General features: G+C 42.3%; 1 protein-coding gene across 7 annotated transcripts in view; it reads right to left on the bottom strand.

Moving 5' to 3' along the window:
- Positions 1-22923, bottom strand: part of utrn (utrophin) — a 630893-nt gene that overhangs the window by 423405 nt on the left and 184565 nt on the right. For 5 of the 7 annotated variants that reach the window (XM_078556557.1, XM_078556553.1, XM_078556558.1 and 2 more), the window contains 7 exons: positions 22233-22442; positions 12675-12788; positions 9512-9667; positions 8446-8616; positions 6631-6813; positions 2306-2440; positions 1334-1483 (listed from right to left, as the gene is read on the bottom strand). In XM_078556557.1, the coding sequence (XP_078412683.1) occupies positions 1334-1483; positions 2306-2440; positions 6631-6813; positions 8446-8616; positions 9512-9667; positions 12675-12788; positions 22233-22442 (1119 nt within the window). The remainder of the gene's footprint in view (positions 1-1333; positions 1484-2305; positions 2441-6630; positions 6814-8445; positions 8617-9511; positions 9668-12674; positions 12789-22232; positions 22443-22923) is intronic. The other 2 variants (XM_078556555.1, XM_078556556.1) reach the window with 2 other exon arrangements.

Genomic DNA, 22923 nt, shown 5'->3' with positions numbered 1-22923 from the left:
TCACAGTAAGGGGGCGCCCATTTAAAACAGAGGTGAGGAGGAATTTCTTCTCTCAGAGTGTAGTCAATCTGTGGAATTCTGTACCACAAAGGGCTGTAGAGGCTAAGTTGTTAAGTATATTCAAGGCTGAGATGGACAGATTTTTAATCAGTAAGGGAGTCAAGAGTTATGGGGACAATGCAGAAAAGTGGAGTTGAGCATTATCAGATCAGCCATGATCTCATTGAATGGCAGAGCAGACTCGATGGGCCGAATGGCCTACTTCTGCTCCTGTGTCTTATGGTCTTCCTTCTTGAAATGCTACAGTGCAGTGGGCATAGACCAATGTCAGAATCTGACTGGCTCAAGGAGTCAAATGATTAACTTGGGCCACTCATGTAACACTGTTGTATGTTTGCAACATGATTAAGAGATGACTAACTACAGTCGTGATTATAGTAATATCTCACAAAAAATATTTCTAGAAACTTATCTCCAAGGAGATACGTTTACAGTAAATCGTTTTACCCACAGACAACAATTTCCATAAACAAATTCAGAAATACTGATTTTTTTGAATTCATTATAATCATAAGGAGGCGGTAGCATGATGGTATTGTTGCTGGACTAATATTCCAGAGACCCAGGGCAATGCTCTGGAGACCTGGGTTTGAATCCCGCCACACCAGATGGTGAAATTTGAATTCAATAAAAATCTGGAATTAAAAGTCTGATGATGACCATGAAACCATTGCCGATTGTTGTAAAAACCCACCTGGTCCTTTAGGGAAGGAAATCTGCTGTCCTTACCTGGCCTGGACTCCAGACCCACAGGAATGTGGTTTAATCTTAAATGCCCCCTGGACAAAGGCAATAAGGGATGGGCAATAATACAGCAACGCCCACATCCCATGAACGAATAAAAAAAAACTAAAATCCTTCAATTTGACCGAAGTATAAAATTTAAAGTGTATTTATAAGGTTAGCACTATGTTCAAACATATTATCTGAAAGAGACTTGAAATTTCAGGGAATTTGTGAGAACACAATTTTGGAGTACAGATTTGGTCTCCACTTGAATGCTGATTTGATGCTTAACTTGTTACTCATTTTCAGCACCCTCACAACCTAGCAGTTAAATCTCATATGTTTCCTCAGGTACCCAATAGACTTGCAATTCTACTCATTTGTGGCAGTCTGTCCATTTACAAAATAAAAAGTAGTCAGGCAATTAATCCAGAATAAAATACTTCTTCCATTAATGGCTTTCAAATCTCACGGACACACAAGCAACAGTATTAAAGCATTTTAAGATAAGCAGCGCAGGACAACTGTGCTGCCGAGGGCCTCCTACCTGGTGACTGAGCTCTTCGTATCGAGCGTTGAATACTTCCAGCTTTTCACTTATAAGTTCATCCAAAATTCCACCATCAATCAATGTTTGGCCCAGTTCTCGGATCTGTGTTCGGTTATCTGCTGGATGGCGTAGCACAGACTCAAGGGACTGATGGGTGGAAAATAAAGTACAGAGCAAAGTAACTGAAATGATTCTCCCAGCCAAGTCGTGTCAGAGGTCAATGAAATAAGAGTAGTGAATAGCTACAGTCATGGGAACCTTACTAGCTAGAGACAATTTAGCAAACACTTCCAAAAATACTGAACAGAACTTGAACTTTGTGTATTAAAATGTCAGTACATCTAACATGAATGTGGCATTTTTAACCATATCACCACCAGCCAAATTAATGTCACTGCAAAATCTCTGTGCATTACTTGGGTGGATTCAGGGAAGAACATGCCACTATCTAGGGTGGGAATTTCATCAGGTACAACATCTCCAAGTGCAGAACACTATGTTATTTCAAGAACATGAGTCATAACAGGATAATGTTCCCGAGTTAAAATATTATTAGAGTATAATCACTGCTAATGTTAGTAGAAAAGGAAAACGTCCCTATTACAATGTTTTTAATTGGAGATTTAAAACGTTATCCTGCAATAACCTATTTAAATATCATTTATTACGTGCATGTTGGCTAGCAAGAGGTCACGGTGCTTCATTTACAAATCCCGAGATAATGAAGTAGTTAGCCTTCTGCCGGACCTGCTTGGCTCCTAAATCCAGGTTCAGGAGGTATTTACGTATAACTGCAGAATTGGTATGATGCAAAACTAGAGCACATTAGTGCCACAGCTGTCACGTAAACACATCCTAAATGAGTTACCCTATTGAGTTGTCTTATTTGCCTGGATAGAAAGTATTTGTATACAACTTAAGGCAACTAGATTTCAAGCTGCATCTTTGAATTTTCAATAAAATTGTTACCTCAAGGGCCACACTGACAGCTTCAATGCTGTCTGGTACATGTTCTGTGGTGTACAACATCTGTTCCAGATTCTTTAACCAGTTGTTTTCTATATCTAAGTAATGGAGCAACTCACACCAGCAAGACCATACTTCCTGTGGCAGAGGGGAGAAAGCAGAAAGTTTTAGTTAGATTAGGGAGAAATAAAACATCTTTTCAGAAGGCCAGTCAGCACAGCAGATATTTTGTCAATGAGGGTGCAATAAGGGGACTATGCTGGAGGGGAGGGGAGTGAAGGTCAATTGGGATAGGGAGTGGCAGCTGTGGGGGCGAAGGTACTGAGCCTGGAGAGAAGTACAAACAGATGCCTAACTGGCAGGTCTATCAATCCATTTTTGGCCAAGGACATTGGCAGTCCCCACCAGTGTGCAACAGGGTGAATAGGGGCTAATAGGAACATAAGAAGTAGGAACAGGAGTAGACCATTCGGCCCCTCGAGCCTGCTCCGCCGTTCAATAAGATCACGGCTGATCTTCCTGGTTTCAATTTCCACATTCCCATTTCCCTCCGATAACCTTTTATTCCCTCACCTAACAAGAATCTATCTACCTCTGCCTTAAAAATATTCAATGACCCCCACCTCCACCACCTTCTGAGGCAGAGAATTCCAAAGTTGCATAACCCTCTAAGAAATAAATTCATCTCTGTCCAAAAAAGGGCATCCCCTAATTTTAAAACAGTGCCCCTTCGTTCTGGACTCACCCACAAGAGGAAACATCCTTTCGACGACCACGTTGTCAAGGCCTTTCAGGATCTTATATACTTCAATCAAATCACCACACACTCTTCTAAACTCCAGTGCAAACAAGCCCAGTCTGTCCAACCTTTCCTCATAAGACAACCCACTCATTCCAGGTATCAATCTGAGTGGTCTACTGCTGCTCCTATTTTCTATGTATGAGGAGAGATTGGGCCAACTGGGCCTCTATTCACTGGAGTTTAGAAGAATGAGAGGAGATCTCATTGAAATGCATAAAATTCTGACAGGGCTGGGCAAACTGGATGCAGGGATAATGTTTCCTCTGGCTGGGGGTCTAAACAAAGGGTCACAGTCTCAGGATTTGGGGTAGGCCATTTAGGACTGAGATGAGGAGAAACTTCTTTGCTCAGAGGGTGGTCACCCTGTGGAATTCTCTACCACAGAAGGTTGTGAGGCCAAGTCACTGAATATATTTACGAAGGAAATAGATAGATTTCTGGACTCTAAAGGCGTCAAGGGGTATGGAGAGAGCACGGGGTTGAGATAGAGGATCAGCCATGATCATATTGAATGGCAGGGTGGGCTCGAGGGGCTGAGTGGTCTACTGCTGCTCCTATTTTCTATGTTTCTAAATAAAAAGGAAAAAAGTGTAGTGAGCGTTAGTCCCCTAGAGAGTGAGAATGAGGAATTAATAATGGAAAATAAGGAAATGGCAGATGGATTGAACAGATATTTTTTATCTGTCTTCACTGTAGAGGATACAAATTAAATCTCAGAAATAATTGTGAATCAGGAGCTGAAAGGAAGGAACGTCAAACAATTACAATCACCATGGAAAGCATACTAAGAAAATTATTAGAGCTAAAAACTGACAAGTCCCCAGATCCTGATGGGCTTCATCCCAAAGTCTTAGAAGTGCCTGCTCAGATAGCTGATGCATTGGTTTTAATTTTCCAAATTCCCTAGATTCTGAAAAGGTCCCATCAGATTGGAAAATAGCGAACATCGCCCTTCTATTCAAGAAAGGAGGGAGATGGAAAGCAAGAAACCACATGCCAGTTAGCTTAACAACTGTTGTAGGGAAATTGCTGGAATCTATTATTAAGGAGATTATGGCAAAGCACATGGAAAATCTCAATACAATCAGGCAGAGTCAACATCGTTTTGTGAAAGGGAGATCATATTTGACTAATTTTTTAAAAATTTCTTCTTTCATGTGGATGTCGCTGTCAAGGCTAGCATTTGTTGCCCATCCCTAATTGTCCTTGAACTGAGTGGCTTACTGGGCCATTTCAGAGAGTAGTTAAGAGACAACAACATCACTGTGGATCTGGAGTCATATGTAGGCCAGACCAAGGATGACAGATTTGCTTGCCGAAAGGACATTAGTGAACGAGTTGGGTTTGTACAACAATCAATGATAGTTTCAACAAGTGATTAGGAAGGCTAATGTAATAGACTCATTGAAGTTTACAGCACAGAAGGAGGCCATTCAGCCCATTGTGTCCATGCAGGTCAACAAAGATCTGACTACACTAATCCATTTTCCAGCGCTTGGCCCATAGCCCTGGAGGCTATGGCAACACAAGTGAATATCTAAAAACTTCTTAAATGTTACGAGAGTTTCTGACTCAACCACCCTTTCAGGCAGTGAGTTCCAGACTCCCACCACCCTCTAGGTGAAAAAATTTCTCTTCAACTCCCCTCTTAGCCTTCTACTTCCTAGTTTAAATCTATGCCCCTGGTTATTGACCCCTCTACTAATGGATAAAGTGCCTTCTATGCCTCTCATAATCTTATATGCCTCTATGAGGTCCCCCCTCAACCTTCACTGCTCCAAGGAAAACAACCCCAGCCTATCCAATCTTTCCTCATAGCTCAGACCCTCCAGCCCAGGCAACATCCTGGTAAATCTCCTCTGCACCCTCTCCAGTGCAATCACATCCTTCCTATAATGTGGTGACTAGGACTGCATATAATATTCCAGTTGTGGCCTAACCAGCGTTTTATACAGTTCCAGCATAACCTCCCTGCTCTTGTATTCTATGCCTCGGCTAATAAAGGCAAGTATCCCACATGCCTCCTTAACCACCTTATCTACCTGCCCTGCTACCCTCAGGGATCTGTGGATATATCTTCAGTACTTTCCAGGGCCCTACCCTTCATAGTGTAATCCCTTGCCATGTTAGCCCTGTTGTCATTTATTGCAAGGGAAATGGAAAATCAAAGTAGGGATGTTTCGTTGCAGTTTTACATGGTATTGGTGAGACCTCATCTGGAATACTGTGTACGGTTTTAGTCTCCTTATTTAAGAAATGATATAAATGCATTAGAAGCAGTTCAGAGAAGGTTCGCTCGACTGATACCTGGGATGAGGGGGATTATTTTATGAGGAAAGGTTAGACAGGCTGGACCTGTATCCACTGGAGTTTAGAAGAATGAGAAGCGATCTTTAGGAACATATAAAATCCTGAGGAGACTTCTGCCAGAGTAGATGCTAAAAGGATTGTGGGAGAGACTAGAAGCTAAAAGGATTGTGGGAGAGACTAGAACTAGGGTACACAGTGTAAAAATAAGGGGTCTCCCATTTAAGAGGGAGATGATAAGAATTTTCTCTCAGAGGGACCCGAGTCTCTGGAACTCTCTTCCACAGACAGCGGTGGAAGGTGGGTCATTAAATATTTTTAAGGCACAGGTAGACATATTCTTGACTAACAAGGGAGTCAAGATTATCAGGGGTAGGAGGAGTGTGGAGTTGAGGCCACAATCAGATCAGCCATAATCTTAGTGAATGACAAGCAGGTTCAAGGGTTGAATGGCCTATTCCTAATTCATAAGTTTGTATGAGAGAGCGAGCAAGAGAAATCTATGCCTCATAACTCAATCTTTCCCCATACCTAACCCACTGATGCATCCTTATTACATGAACAGAGCGAAGACAGTTTGCACTTCATTTATCTGTGCAGAAATGCAAAAATCTAAACAAATGGAAAATCAGATCTAGAAATAGAAAGAAAGAAGTGACTTCAGTTGTAAAATTTGCTGCCCATTTGAAGCTTTTCCTTCTGCTGGTACCAGTGTCACCATACTTAGGAGTGGAGTTCTTACACTGCATGGGCAATCCCAAAGTCAGTGCTGCCTGCACTAATCCAGTGAGGGAGTCAGGTGTGGCATATTTTTCATTTAGATCTTTCTGGACACCAGACTTAGTGAGCAAGTTTACATTTGGTAACCACCAGCTGTGCAAGCTGAGCTGTGGAATCAGCTTTAAAACATTTCATGAGTACACACTGCTCATTCTTCGGATTTTGAAAGGTATGTTTTGTGTTCTCCCCTCTTCAGAGTATTTGCTCCAACTCCTCATTAATGCCACTCAACAGGAGATAACCTGCTCCAGCCCCTCACTATTGCCACTGGATTTACACGTGCAGGTCAAGAGAGCTCTCTCTCCAGTTTTCTCTAGCTGCCTTCCCTGGGTACCTCACCTCCCATCAAGAATAGAAAAGTATTTGCATTTTATCAAACTGCACTAAAACTTGGCATCCTCTTCTTTTGATTAATTGAAGTGTAATTACAACTCCTCACCTTTAAGGTCAGGTACTTTCGTTCAATCCGATCACAAAGTCTCTTGTAATTCTCCAACACAGCATGAAGATCCCTGGATATCATTTCCTGATCACTGGATGGCACTTTCTTAAGAATTGTGTTGATGTTATCTTTCAGAATCTTCACTCTAACTTCTTTTTGCAGTACCTCCTCTTTTGCCCGCTGCGGGGAAAAAAAGAATCTTGTGGTCATTCTTCAAATAAGCCTCAAAAAAGAGTAACCTATTTAACCATGGAGCAAAATCTTCTCTTTGCCCAATATCCACACATCCACACTTTTCAGTCATGTTCTGGTTTAATGTAGGGGCAATTGACCAGCGTTTGCATTGTAGCCCTGCCCAACATTTGCTAACAGCACAGGCCTGACCCTGTGACCTTGCTGCTCTGTAATGCCCTGGACTTTACCTAAAGTAAACTTGATCTTAAACAATTACCATGTAGAAATTTCTAACATGAATTCTTTTGCTCATGTTACAATCCCAGCTATGTTAATTCTGGACAAGTCTGATCCCAGAGCGAAACCTGGCTTGATAGATCCTAACTTTTATTTTTTTCAGAAACAATAGAGGAAAGTTACTGAACAGATTTACAGGAGTCTGATGAACTTTTAAAACAAAGAATAAAGCATTTATTAAACAAGAAAAATGAACTATATTACAACAGACAAAAAGGTTGGAAAGATCTCAGTACGAACCCAAGAAAATAATTCAAATATTCACTATTCCTTCACTCCAGCTATATCTTTACAGAAATTCAGAGAGATAACACAATTTACAATATCCATCTTATACTCTACTATTCAAGATAAGTATGCGGTACAAGTGAATTAGCAGGCGAACTGTGGACATACCACATTCCAAAGTAAACGACAGATGCAAACAAAGCAGATTCTATAGATTTCTTAACAACCCACCCAGACGCTTGTTACACTGTGAGCCAACCAGCCTCACTGAAGTTCTGTCTTTCTCACGAGGGTTTCCAATCTCCACATTTGAAATTTGCCTCCCACATGTCGCTCTCACTTGTACAGCTTCAACCAGGATTCACCTCTAGGGTTTCAATCGCACCTTCTGAGATGCTTTTCTATTGGATCTCCGCGTATGCTCAAGCTTCACCTTCCAAGCACACTTTAAGATCCTCGGCCATGCCAAGCAGAACACCATTGCTCCAAAAGGGGACTGCTGCCCTTATGGCCCGCAGCATGCAGTCATCAACCTTTGGCTGCCCTCTCAGGTCTTCAGGCTTCTCTCAAGCCCATTTTGCATCAAGTCTGCTCCCTGCAGCTCTCTCTCTAATTCAGAGCCTATTGCTCGCTCATTTTCCTCAACTTTACTTAACAGGATCCGTTTCTGATCTCTATCTGTGTCCCCTACCTGGGACTGGTTTCTGCTCCACTCCCCTGTTTGGGATCTTCTCCCTGTCCCCTTCCCCATGTCCTGTCCTCAGCACACCTTCTCTGCAATGGTACTCTTTTTCAGGTCACCTGACATGCAGTTTCGCGCTGTTTCACGTTTTTTTTCTCTTCTGCGCAGGCGCACAGGGCCAGTTCCCGGTCTAAAGACATAAAAGAAATGAACTACGCATGTGTAGACATCTCCTGGTGGCTGGTGCACACGCAAGAGGCACGAAAATGGAAAAAGACTCAAACTGCGCATATGCAGCCAATTCCCAGCCACACATGCACAGAAGTCCTGAAGCTCGCTGAGAACTGTAGTTCCTGAACTCCCGAGGTAAATAGACAAGTTTCACAACACTCACACCTCATCATTATTAGAGACAGTGCATTACATTTTACCTTCATCTCCTCTAATGAAGTTTCTAATTCCTCGGGTGACTTATATTCAAAGTCTTTCTCTAAATATTCCTCTTCAGCCTGCATAGTCCATTCACGCATCTCCACAAGATCTTTCCTCAAGTTCAATGTCTTCTCCTGCCCTTCGCACAATTTAGCCTGCTGAGACATAATCTGCAAAAATAGAAATATGAATAGACTTTGGTTTTCCTGTGATTACACACAGCAGCTTGTGGTGCTAAGGAACCAACAGAAAGTGTACTCCAACTCTGCAGCAACAAAGTCATATTTAGCAAGAAAAAGGAGGCACCTTTTAAATTACTGAACAAGAGGTGCATTAATTAAGGGCTCAGGAAAAATTTTGAAATCTGTCACTTAACCCAGAAAGGACTCCCTGTAAATATAAATTAACTGATTATGCGCTTTATTCAGGGAAGGTTTTGAGATCCATATCCAACAGTAAAAGGTCAGGAAAGTTCAAAATCATAAACTGAAATATAATTCATAATACAAAAATAGAAAATATAATAGAAAAATGTAGGACAAGTTATCACAGGACACCTGCACTTTATACAACATCAAGACCTTCATGCCAGGCGTATTATTCCTTACGGTGGACAATTCCAAGTGGCATAATGGGTGAGACAATATTCTGTGCTCAGGTCTCTAGATCTCTGGCTTGAAACCACAATCTTCAGCACTGGAGGTGAGATTGCTACCCACTGAGTAATGGCCCATGGATTTTGGCCAAGGTATTGTTGTTGGCTAGCACTGAAAAAGCCATGTCATAGCAGGATTCAGCACAGGAGACAAGTGGAGAAATGTTGGAGAGGAAGAATCATAAGTCTGGACTATAGAAAATACATTTAAAAGAAGGGCTTAATCTCATGGTTTAGCATGGGTAAGCATTCTACATTTCGACTGAGAACATTCTCACAAATTCAAGGCCCAAACAGATCTCCACCACTTTCACTGTTCCTTGTTCTGGCCCAAAGTTTCTATAATTATACACACCTTCTGACACACTGGAGAACCGTGAATTAACAAACCATGGAACATTTCTCCATACCTGGTTGCTCACAATTTCCCATCGCGTGCGGCAGTCAACCATGCGAGATGTCATATATTTGGAGATAGCTGGCACTGGCTGCTTTTTCAATGACTCCTGAATCTCATTCATTGATGTCAAATTTGACTGGATATTCTGAATTTCATTCCTAAACGTCTGCATGTTGTGAGAAAATAGAGATAGTTTAAGTAAGTTATATTGGTATTTGTAGGTGTTAGGAATGAGTTTTAACTTTAATGTTTAAGTTTGATTTGTATTTCTGTATCTGTGTTAAGAAGAGGTCAAGTTGAGTTTTAGTTTCACTTGAAAAAGTGCCTGTATTTCTAATGAGAGTCTTACGGCTGTAAACTAAGCAAACAAGAGTAGAAGAACAGGACTATTGCCTAGCAACAGCGGTCCTGAGAGGCAGGCCCTGCCCACAGACACACACAGAAAACTAGAAACAGCAGTTTTGATTTGGAAGTTGTAGAGTTCAGTTGTTTTGAAGATAGCTGCCAGGCAGGAGCAGCCTAGAAGGGGTGGATAGTCAGCTCCAAGCTAAAACTGGTTTTGAAAGTAGGTGCCAGGAGAGACCAGAGGAAAGGGGACAGATAGCCAGTCCCAAGTTAAAGAAAAGACCCCAAAATCCACGGGAGTGTTACAGAAGAAAGTCCCAAGCAGAACTTCTAGTCAAAGGAAGGACAGGAACCTGGAAAAGGTCCTGTTAAGTGAAGTTAAGAGTGAGGGGCAGAGAAAGGCTCCAAACTTCAAGGTTAAAGCTTCAAGCTTAAAGAGCTAGAGGCTTGAGAAGAGACAACTGAGGGTCTGTAACTCTTTGCTGTGGGCATCTGAAGCAGTGGTGTACTGTTGACGGCTGAGTCGGTGAGAGAGAGTGTGTGGAAGACAGCTTGAATGCATGTGGTGACCCAGGGAAGAGGAACATCATAAGGAGAGTTCGAAACCCTGGAGGTGAACCCTTGTGGAAAGCGTCTGACAGAAAGCGTTGGTTTGGGAGAAGATTCCAAGGCGGGGTCTTGGAGAGTGGAGATTGGAAACCCTCATGTTAAAGACGGTGTGCAGTGAGACTGGTTGGCTCAGAGTGTAACAAGCATCTGGGGGAAGTTGAGGAGAGATCCATAGCATCTGGTTGAGGTGGCATCTGTCACTTGGCTTCAGATAGTGTCTCTGACCACAGAATGCCATCGGTTTACATGGACTGTGTACCTACTGTGAACATTGAAGTATAAGACAGCTTTTGTAACTTGGGTTTTCCTTACAAATCTGTATATAGCTATAAAGGTATAGCTGTGGGTAAAGGAGTATTGTAGTATAGTTCATCTTTTCTTGTTTAATAAACGTTTTATTCTTTTGGGTAAATGGAGAAATGGGAAAGCAATTCCTAAACTGCGTAGTGGACTCCTTCCTCAAGCAGTCCATTATTTGATCTACAATGGTGGTAGTGTTGCTGGATCTGGTTATGAATAATAACAAAGTTCAAGTCGATGTGCTAAATATGAGGAGTGAGCAGCTTGGGACCAGTGACCACAACATAAGCTTTGAGATTCAATTTGAAAAAAGGAGTACAAAAACTAGAACACTAGATTGGATTACAGGATATTCCAGAAAGGTGGTTGTGCAAACGAGCTGAGCTGGAGGGAGAAATTGGCACACTGTGGATCAACAGTGCTTTTATTCCTAAAAAATAAAGGGAACTTTCAATGATACATTAAAATAAGAAACTACCAGCAATCTCAAGGTGCCCTAGGTAAACAAGGTTAGAAATTAATTAAAATTAAATAAGGTCCATGAAGGGCAAGTGTATCAGTAAAAAGATAATGGTCAACAAGAAATGAAAGTCCTGTGAGAGCAGATCCAACATCAATTTGTCAAAGATGAATTAATATGTACTTTACATTGGTCTTTACTAAAGAACTGGATATTGGAGAGGAGGTAAAATTGAATGGAGATGAGGAATATTATGACGGATAAAAGGAACATTTTAGATAATACAGTCAAGCTAAGGGAAGACAGTGTCTCTGGCCCGATGGGAGACATCTCGGATCCTGAAGAAGTTACCAGTAGACGCAGAGGGAACATGCCAGAAGACTGGAGAGGTTCAGTGGCGTCCTATTTTTAAGAAAAGGAGATGGAGCTAATCCAAGTAACTATAGACCATTTAGCTTAACATTTATGGGTACAACTTTTTTTTGAAGTGCTTTTAATTAAGAATGAAACTACTACATATCTAAATAAAGAGACAATTGAAGCAAGCAGCAGGCATTTCAAAAGAGACGATCATGCTTGACAAAACTCAAAATTTTTTGAGGTGGTAACTAATGCAGTAGATCGAGAAAATGCAGTGAATCTGATGTATGAACTTCAGGAAAGCCTTTGACAAAGTAGCAGATAGAAGATTATGAAAGAAGATTATGATACATTTTTGTAACAAAAATAAGAGCAGAAATGGAAGTAGAATCTGCTTGAGACAGCAGTGGGATTTGAAGGGAAGGTTCACAGGACCTCAGGCTGTAAAAACAAGCTGATAATTTCTAAGCTTCATTACAAGATGTATGAAGTTTAAAAGCCAAGAGGTGATAATCCTTCATAAGGCCTTAATTTAATCTCAGAGCACTGCAAACACCACTGATCTCCAGACTATAGCAAGGTTCTTGTGGTATTAGAAAGTGCTGAGTTCACTGGGATCCTGCTTGGCATCAGGAAGTACAAATACAAAGAAAAAGATTTCAAAATTTTTCATTCGAACATATGACTATAGAGCAATATGACATAAATGTTAAAATTATTATAAAACAGGATAGTTGGAGCAGATTATTTCCTGTAATTGAGGGGTTAAGTGCAAGGGGTTATAGGTGCAAGTTTAAATGCAAGACATTTAGAACAGCGGGTTACAGAAACCTCTTCACACACAGTGGTGCAGCTGTGAAATTCACTCCTAGGGTTAATGGTTGAGGAAGAAACTGTCAATATTTAAGATTAGATTGGGCATGAGGACAAAGGAAAAGGGTTTGAAGGGATCTGGGAACAGGGCGGGTACATGTGACTGAGATTATCATCATGTCGAGGGTAAACAACAACATGGCTTGGGCCAAATGGCCTATTTCCACATTCTAATGTTTATGCATTATTTTAACAAAGCTCATTTCACTGGCAGATCTGTTCTCACCGTGCACTGTTCCACCTGCCGCTGGAACCCCTCATGATTGCCTAATGTGACAGTATTCTTGGACAAGAAGATCTCTGCATGATCCATCCATTTCTCCAAGGCATTGGCATCTTTCTGCATTGAAGAGAATGAGAAAGCAATGTATTAATAATCATCAAAAATAAGTGCACACTTCAATAAGGACAAGTCAAGCATTCGCTGGCTTGCAGAACAGGGTTTCCAGCATCATTTCACTCAATATGGTTCAGTCAGGGTCAGAGGAAACATGGTTTTTTTTTGTTATTTGTTCATGGAATGTGGGTGTCATTGGTTGGGTCAGCATTTATTGCCCATCCCTAAGTGCCCTTGAAAAGGTGGTGGTGAGCTGCCTTCTTGAACCGCTGCAGTCCATGTGATGTACATACACCCACAGTGCAGTTAGGGAGTTCCAGGATTTTGACCAGAGACAGTGAAGGAACGGTGATATATTTCCAAGTCAGGATGGTGAGTGGCTTGGAGGGGAACTTGCAGGTGGTGGTGTGCTCATGTATCTGCTCTCTTGTCCTTTTTGATGGTAGTGGTCATGGGTTTGGAAGGTGCTGTATAAGGAGTCTTGGTGAGTTTCTGCAGTGCATCTTGTAGATGGTACTGTCATGAAGCTATTAATGTATATAATATTATTGGAAAATATTTTTCTTTTAGAATAGAAGTTTAGTCTGTGGGTGTGTCTTAATTGGATTAAAGCCAGCTAGTCTGGATGCTTTGATGTGTACTAGTTTTGAGATGTAAGAGAGGTAGAGTGTATTTGCATTTTTTTTGAATAGAGCATTCAAGAAGTGGGATGAAATCTGGCAGCTAGCTAGCAGAGACCAAGCAATGTTTACATTACTAATAAAATTGGTACTATGAAAGGGGTTTTATTGTTAGAAGAGGTGGAGTTCAAAGGGGGTTGGTGATACAGTGAGAATTTACATTCAATGAGCCGTGTTGGGTATAAATGACAGCAGTTGTGTGTGTGCAGGGCAGAGGCAATGTAAGATCAAAGTCACTATAAGCCGTCAACTGTTTCCACAGGAACCAAAGTAAGAGGAACCTCATTTTGAATTCGTAAGGTGAAAATGTTTTGCCTGGTGTCTGTTGAAAGTCTATGGGTTGCTGTTGCCTTAATGGAGATTAGTTTGGTCATTTAAAAGTTATGACAGCAGTAATTTGTAGTCATGTGTATGTGTTTAATGTGTTGTAGCTTAATAAAATGTTTCATTTAGTTTAATATAAAAACCTCGCGAGAACTGGTGGTCTGATTCCTGAATTTAGAGGTGCATCTCAAACACAACACTTAAAATATAGGTTTTGACAGTTGTTTAAAGTTTCCCTCTGGGATTTTTAAATAACTCAGCTTTACCAATTGCTGGGTCATAACAGGTATACACTGCTGCTACTGTGCGTCGGTGGTGGAGGGAGTGAATGTTTGTGGATGTGGTGCCAACCAAGCAGGCCCTGTTGTCCCAAATGGTGTCGAGCTTCTTGAGTGTTGCTGGAGCTGCACTTATCCAGGCAAGCGGAGACTATTCCATCACACTCCTGACTTGTGCCTTGTAGACAGGCCTTGGGGAGTCAGGTGGTGAGTTACTTGCCGCAGGATTCCTAGCTTCTAACCTGCTTTTGCAGCCACAATATTTATATGGCTAGTCCAGTTCAGCTTCTGGTCAATGGTAACCCCCCAGGATGTTGATAGGGGAGATTCAGCAATGGTAATGCCATTGAACATTAAGGGGTGATGGTCAGATTCTCTCTTGTGGAGATAGTCATTGCCTGGCGCGAATGGTACTTGGCACTCGTCAGCCCAAGTCTGGATCTTGCTGCATTTGGACATGGACTGCTTCAGTATGAGGAGTCACGAGTGGTGCTGAACATTGTGCAATCAAAAGCAAACATCCCCACTTCTGACCTTATGATGGAGGGAAGGTCATTGATGAAGCAGCTGAAGATAATTGGGCTTAGGACACTACCCTGAGGAACTTCTGCAGTGATGTCCTGCAGCTGAGATGACTGACCTCCAACAACCACAACCATCTTGCTTTGTGCTAGGTATGACTCCAACCAGCAGAGAGTTTTCCCCCGATTCCCATTGACTCCAGTTTTGCTTGGGCTCCTTGATGCCACACTCGGTCAAATGGAGCCTTGATGTCAAGGGCAGTCACTCTCACCTCACCTCTGGAGCTCAGCTCTTTTGTCCATATTTGAACCAAGGCACACGGAGAGCGGACCTGCGTGAGAAGGGCAGCGGCGGCGAGAGATAAAAACTGGCGGCAGAGAGTGAGGCCCGGCACACAGACAGCAGACCTGTGTGAGAAGGGCAATGGCGACAGGAAATAAAAACCAGCAGCAGAGAGCCCCTTCAACATGTTTCTACCTGTCAGAGCCGAAGTGTGACGTCAAAGGAAAACAGGTAGGTGACAAGTGTGTAAGAAGGGCGCTACAATTGTCATGGGTGCTTTTAATCTGCATATTGACTGGGCAAATCAGATTGGCAGGGGTAACATGGAAGACAAATTTGTAGCGTGCATCAGGGATTGTTTCTTAGAGCAATACATTGCAGAACCTACCCGGGAACAGGCTATTTTAGATCTAGTAGTGTGTAATGAGGTGGGATTAATAAGAGATATTGTAGTTAAGGACCTTCCTGGGGGTAGCGATCACAACATGGTAGAATTTCAAATTCATTTTGAGGGCGAGCAGCTCGGGTCTCAAACCAATGTCCTCAACTTAAATAAGAGCAACTACAGAGGTACAAAGAAAGAGTTGTCCAAAGCAGCCTGGGAAAATAGACTAAGGGGAAGGTCAGTGGATGAGCAGTGGCAGGCATTTAAGCAGATATTTCATAACGCTCAGCAAAAATTTATCCTGGTCAAAAAGAAGCATTCGATGAGAAGGATGACCCACCCATGGTTAATATAGGTGGTCAAGGAGAGTATCAAATCAAAAATTAAGGCATACAAGGTGGCAAAAACTAATGGTGGGTCAGAGGATTGGGAATTTTTTAGGAACCAGCAGCGGATGAACTAAAAAGCTAATAAAGAGGGAGAAAATTGATTATGAAAGCAAATTGGCAAGAAATATAAAAGCAAACAGCAAGAGCTCTACAGTTATATGAAAAGAGAGAGTGCCTAAAGTGAGCGTGGGACCCTTGGAGGATGCAACTGGAGAAATGATAATGGGGAACAGAGAAATGGCAGATAATTTAACTCAATATTTTGCATTGGTCTTCACGGTGGAGGACACTATAAACATCCCAAAGATATCAGATAAGCAAGGAGCTAATGGGAAGAAAAGATTGTGTAACAGTCTCTATCACCAAAGACATAGTGTTTGGCAAACGAATGGAACTAAAGGCAGACAAGTCGCCAGGACCTGATGGTCTGCATCCAAGGGTTTTAAAGGAAGTGGCTGCAGATAGTGGAGGCATTGGTCAAAATATTCCAGAACTCACTGGATTCCAGAAGGGTCCCAGTGGATTGGAAAACCGCTAATGTGACGCCCCTGTCCAAGAAGGGAGGGAGACAAAAAGCAGGAAACTATAGGCTAGTCGGCCTAATATCTGTCGTTGGGAAAATGCTAGAGTCCATTATTAAGGAAGAAATAGCAGGACATTCAGAAAAGCTTAACGCAATCAAACAGAGTCAACATGGTTTTGTGAAAGGGAAATCATGTTTCACAAACTTGCCAGAGTTCTTTGAGGATATAACAAGCAGAACTGATACAAGGGAACCGGTAGATGTAGTGTATTTGGATTTCCAGAAGGCATTCGATAAGGTGCTACATAAAAGGTTATTGCACGGTATTGGGGTTAATGTATTAGCATGTGTTGAGGATTGGTTAACACACAGAAGACAGAGAATCAGGATTAATGGGTCTTTTTTAGTTTGTAAAGACGTAACTAGTGGAGTGCCACAAGGATCAGTCCTAGGGCCTCAATTATTTACTATCTGTATTAATGACTTGGAGGAGAGGGCAGAATGTAATGTATCCAAATTTGCTGACGGTACAAAAATAGGTGGGAGGGCATGTTGTGATGAGGACAAAAGGAATCTGCAAGGGGATATAGTTAGGTTGAGTGAGTGGGCAAAATCTTGGCAGATGGAGTTTAATGTAGGAAAGTGTGAGGTCGTGCACTTTGGTAGGAAGAATCAAAAGGCAGACTATTATTTAAATGGAGAGAGACTCCAAATAAAGAGCAGCACAGAGGGATCTGGGTGTTCTTGTGCATGAAACACAAAAAGTTAGCATGCAGGTGCAGCAAGTAATTAAGAATGCAAATGGAATTTTGGCCTGTATTGCTAGGGGGTTGGAGTTTAAAAATAGGGAAGTCTTGTTACAACTGTACAGGGTGTTGGTGAGGCTGCACCTGGAGTACTGTGTACAGTTTTGTCCCTGTATTTAAGAAAGGAAATACTGGCATTGGAGGCAGTTCAAAAGAGATTCACTAGGCTGATTCCTGGGTTGAAGGGGTCAACTTATCAAGAACAGCTAAACAAGTTAGGCCTTTATTCATTAGAGTTTAGAAGAATGAGGGTTGATTTTATTGAAATGTACAAGATTCTGAGGGGGCTTGACAGAGTAAATGTTGAGAAGATGTTTCCACCAGTGGGGAAATCTCATATTGGGGGACATTGTTACAGAATAAGGGGACACTCATTTAAGACTGAGATGCGAAGGAATTTCTTCTCTCAGAGGGTAGTGAATGTCTGGCATTCCCTACCCCAGAGAGCTGCAGAGGCTAGATCTGTGAAAGTATTTAAAGAGGTAGAGAGATTTTTGAAATATCGGAGAGTTAAGGGCTATGAGGAGCTGACATAAAAGAGGAGTTGAGGCCTGGGGCAGATCAGAAATGATCTTACTAAATGGAGGGGCAGGCTTAAGGGGCCAAATGGTCTACTCCTGCTCCGATTTCTTATGTCCTTATGTAATGAGGTCAGGAGCTGAGTGGCCCTGGCGGAACCCAAACTGAGCATCAGTGAGCAGGTTATTGCTAAGCAAATGCTGCTTGATAGCACTGTTGATGACCCTTTCCATCACTTTACTGATGATGGAGAGTAGACTGATGGGGTGGTAATTGGCTGGGTTGGATTTGTCTTGCTTTTTGTCTACAGGACATACCGTGGCAATTTTCCACATTGCTGGGTAGATGCCAGTCTTGTAGCTGCACTGGAACAGCTTGGCTAGGGGCACGGCTAGTTCAGGAGCACAAGTCTTCAGTACTATTGCCAGAATGTTGTCAGGGCCCAAAGCACCTGCAGTATCAAGTGCCTTCTGCTGTTTCTTGATATCACGTGGAGTGAATCGAATTGGCTCAAGACTGCCATCTGTGATGCTGGGGACCTCTGCAAGAGGCTGAGATGGATCATCCATTCAACATTTCTGGCTGAAGATTGTAGCAGGTGCTTCAGCCTTATCTTTTGCACTAATGTGCTGGGCTCCCCCATCATTGAGCATGGACATATTTGTGCAGCCTCCTCCTCTAGTGAGTTTTCTAATTGCTCACCACCATTCACAATTGGATGTGGGAGGACTGCAGAGCTTAGATCTGATCCACTTGTTGTGGAATTGCTTAGCTCTGTCTATCGCTTTCTGCTTTTGCTGTTTAGCACGCAAGTAGTCCTGTGTTCTAGCTTCACCAAGTTGACACCTCATTGTTAGGCATGAGACAAGGCTGTGTCTCCACAAGGACTGTGCAGTGGTTACTCCTACCAATACTTTCATAGGCAGGTGCATCTGCAGCAGGCAGGTTGGTGAGGATGAGGTCAGGTATGCTCTTCCCTCTTGTTGGTTCCCTGACCACCTGCCGCAGACCATGTCTAGCAGTTATGTCCTTTAGGGATTGGCAAGCTTGGTCTGTGGTGGTGCTACCGAGCCACCATTGAAGTCCCCAACCCAGGGCACGTTCTGCATCCTTGCCACCCTCAGTGCTTCCTCCAAGTGGTGTTCAACATGGAGGAGCACTGAATCGTCAGCTGAGGGGGAGGGGTGGTACGAAGTAATCAGCAGGAAGTTTCCTTGCTCGTGTTTGACCTGATGCATGAGATTTCACGAGGTCTGGAGTCAATGTTGAGGACTCACAGGGAAACTCCCTCCTGAATGTATACTACTATGCCATCACCTCTGCTGGGTCTGCCCTGTTGATGGGACAGGACATACCCGGGGTGGCGATGGTGGTGTCAGGGACACTGTGAGTAAGGTAGGGTTCCGTTACTATGACTATATCAGGCTGTTGCTTGACTAGTCTGTGAGACAGCTCTTCCAATTTTGGCACAAGCCCCCAGATGTTACTAAGGAGGATTTTGCAGGGTCAACAGGGCTGAGTTTGCTGTAGTCGTTTCTGGTGCCATGGTTGACGCCAGGCGGTCCGTCTGGTTTCATTCCTTTGTGACTTTTAGTGGTTTTGATACAACTGAGTAGTTTGCTAGGCCATTTCAGAGGGTGTTTAAGAGGCAGCCACATTGCCTTGCGTCTGGAGTCACGTAGGCCAGACCAGGTAAGGACGGCAGATTTCCTTCCCTAAAGGACATTAGTGAACCAGATGGGTTTTCATGACAATCAACAAGGTTTCATGGTCATCATTAGACTTTTAATTCCTGATTTTAATTGAATTCAGATTTTACCATCATTCAAACATGGGTCCCCAGAGCATTACCCTGGGTCTCTGGATTACTAGTCCAGCAACAATACCATTGTGCCACTGCCTCCCCTTGTGTGACTTTTGAACATTACGAACCAAAATGATATTTTCTCCATTGATTATTTCTCTAATTTCTTCCTCTCCTGAAGGTTGCCTTGGAGAAAGTTCAACACCCCTCCATTACCATGTTGAAGCAACCATTATTCACATGTGGTTCTTGACATGAGTTTTGGAAAGTTTTTCTTAATCAAATGCAGCCTAACAGTTGAGTCTTCTCAAAAGCCACCTACTCAATCTTGCCTTTGGTTATCTCCCTCAACTGCACTGCTTTTTAAAAATATATTGATGACTTACGGCTTGGGTGTACAAGGCATATTTTCAACATTTGTAGGTGACACAAAACTTATCAACTTTGAGTTTGTTTAGTTTATTCAATACATCCCATTTTTATTTTAAATGCACTTAACCTTTTTGCTCATCTCATCTTTCAATGTCTTGTCTACCTGTTCCATCTCCCTGGTAAATACTTAAGCAAAATAATTTTTTAATATTTCTGCCAACTCTCTATTATTACCTGTAGTACTACCCTGTTTGTCTCTTAATGGTCCAATTCTCATCACAGACTTCCTTTTTATTAGTACCTGTGAAATACTTTACTATTTTGTTTTATGATCCTTGATAATTCAACTCCATGGTTCTTCGCTTTCCTAACTTTTTTTTAAAAAAAATTTCTCCTAACCTCTTTCCATTCTCTCCGAGCACGCACTGCTCTACTGTCTATGTGCTTAATGTATGCCTCTTTCCTAACCCTCAATTTTTCCTTATGTCTTTATTCATCCATGGAGTCTCACTAGTGTTTGGTTTGTTCTTTTCTTTGAGCAGAATATATTTTCCCTGCACTGTGTTGAACACTGTTTTAAATGTTTCTCACTGTTGATCTACATCACTGTTTGCCAATATTGTTCTCCATTTTATTTTCCCAAGTTCTGTTCTCAGCTCCTTAAAATCAGCTCTGGCAGAGTCAGAAACCAGATGGCAGGGATTTGAACATGGAGTTCTACGAAAGGTGGGTGTTGATTTAGGAGACAATAACACATTCAGTGTGAAACGGAGGTTAAAGATTGGGTGGTAGTGTGCAAGGCCTGTGAGATCAAGGAGGTTTATTTGAGAGGGGTGATGATGGCAGATTTGAAGGAAAGGAGGACAGTACCTGAAGAGAAAACCAGTAGAAATATCAGCTAACATGTCCAGCAGGAGGGAAAGTTAGGTAGTCACTAGTTTAGTGCAAATAAGGACAAGGGAGCAGGAGGTGAGTGGCATGGACAAGATCATAGCGGGCAGCCTCTCTGTTGTGGTCTTCTGACTTCACTGGGCTTCTCCTCACCTCTGCAGCCTTCCAATTCATCATCAGCAGTCACTTATTCAGCCACCATGCTCCTTGTCCTCTGCAAATATTGACTCAGTTCCCTCCACCTTGTCATCTCCTCCTCAGCTGTCACAAACCTACCCTGCAACCATTTCTTCAGTTCCCCACAGCCATCTTTTCATTTCCTTACCCCTTTCCACGCTTAATATCCACCTTATCCACGTTCTCCTTATTGTAAACCAGTTGGAGAAGATTCCATATGAGGAAAACCTGCTTTTGTTGCTCAGGAGGAGACTGCTTGCATTTATATAGTGCCTCATTACGCTTTTAAGATATCCCAAAACACTTCACATCCTGTAATATAAGAGTCTCAGAGGCATTTGCAGCACAGGAGGCAGCCATTCAGCCCATCGAACCCATACTGGGTCTCTGTAGAGCAAACTAATCAGTCCCACTCTCTTACTCTATCCTCAAAAACCCTGCACGTTTATTTCCCTCAATTGACCATCCAATTTCCTTTTGAAATTATTAATTGGTTCTACTTCCACTACCCTCGTAGGCAGTGAATTCCAGGTCATTACTACCCCCGCATAAAAAAAAATCTTCCACACATACCATTGCATCTCTTACCCAAAACCTTAAATCTGTCTCCCTGGGTCCGTGTACTATTAGCTTCTCCTTGTTTATCTTATCCAAACCTGTCATAATCTTGTACCCCTCAATCTATTCTGTCTTCAATCTTCTTTGCTCCAAGGAGAACATCCCCAGCTTCTCCAGCCTAGCTTTGTAGATAAAATTCCTCATTATCACTGGAATCATTCTGGTAAATCTCCTCTGGACTCTCTCAAGGACCCTCACACATTTCCTAAAGTGCGGTAACCAGAATTGGATGCAATACTCAAGTTGTAGCCTAACCAGAGCTTTATAAAGATTCAACATAACTTCCCTGCTTTTGTACTCAATACAGGTACATTTATTTATGAAATCCAAGATCCCATATGCTTTGCTAACCACCCTCCCAATATGTCCAGCCACCTTCAAAGATCTATGCAACTATGCTGTTGCTACATAAGCAAACACAGCAGCCAAAATACATACAGCAAGTTGAGTTTATTAACTAATTAATTTATTTTCTGCAAAGTTGACTGAGGGAGGAGTGTTGGCCAGGAGGACATACAATTTTACTCCATCAGAAAAGGCAGGGCCTCAGTTTGTCCAAAAGAGGTCACTTCCAATAACGTAGCATTCCTTCAGTATTGCATTGAAGTGACAGTGTAGATTGTATGTGCTGGGGTTTGACCTACAATCTTCTGAGGGAAGTGTGGTGCCACCAGAGGCAAGCCAACATTTCAGAAATGGGAATATGGAAAATAAATATTGGCTCGGTACTTCAGTGGATACTGCAGCATTCCCCCAGTCCTGCAAAGTTATGTCTTGTACATTCCCATTCCTGATGCCTGTTCCCTCTCCTACTTGGTAGACTGAGGCCTCTACCGTTCAATGCTGTGTAACATTCATTTTGCACAGTCTCACTCACCTGAAATTGCTGCAGTTTCGATATTGTGTCTTCCAGCATCTGGCTGTCTTCACAAAGTTTTGCCATCAGCTTTCTCCACCGTGCTTGAATTGCCTCCAATTCCAGGCTATAGGCGGTCTTACCAGAAGTTAGTTTTTCCGCCATCCTTTGTGGCTCTACAGCCAGTCTGTCTATTTCTGGTTGATGGTTTGTCAATTCATCTTGTAAAGTCTAAGATAAACAAGAGAGAAAGATGGGGTGGGGGGAAAGAGAAAGAAAGAGGGAGAGGGAGAGGGAGAGGGGAAGGGGGAGAGAGAGAGAGGGGGGGGGGGTGCAGAGATCGAGGGCAGGGAGGAAGGGAGAGAGGCAGTGAGAGATTGTTACTGAGTGACCATTTCCAGTAAGGGTTAGGGCTGTGATGTTCCGTTTGTGGTCCTAGTGCTACTGAATATCCCAAACTAATAGCCAGAGCAGACATTATGAAACACACCGTTTAGTATTGTTAAGGAATTTTGAAGCATTCGAGAATTTTGATCACCTTATTGCATCTCTATTAACATGTTTATCGAAGAGTTATTACTCACTACCTATTCTCCCAAGAAAAATAGTGTCAAGAATTTGATAAATTGGCACATACTGTGTAACATTTTTTACTTAACAATTTCCTTTAACTAGGGGAAGTAGCCACAGTGCATTATAAACTTCTGTTCAT

The sequence above is a fragment of the Cetorhinus maximus genome, chromosome 14 (assembly GCF_964194155.1).
Source record: "Cetorhinus maximus chromosome 14, sCetMax3.hap1.1, whole genome shotgun sequence".
Lineage (NCBI taxonomy): Eukaryota > Metazoa > Chordata > Chondrichthyes > Lamniformes > Cetorhinidae > Cetorhinus > Cetorhinus maximus.
This window is presented reverse-complemented; position numbering and strand designations above follow the sequence as displayed.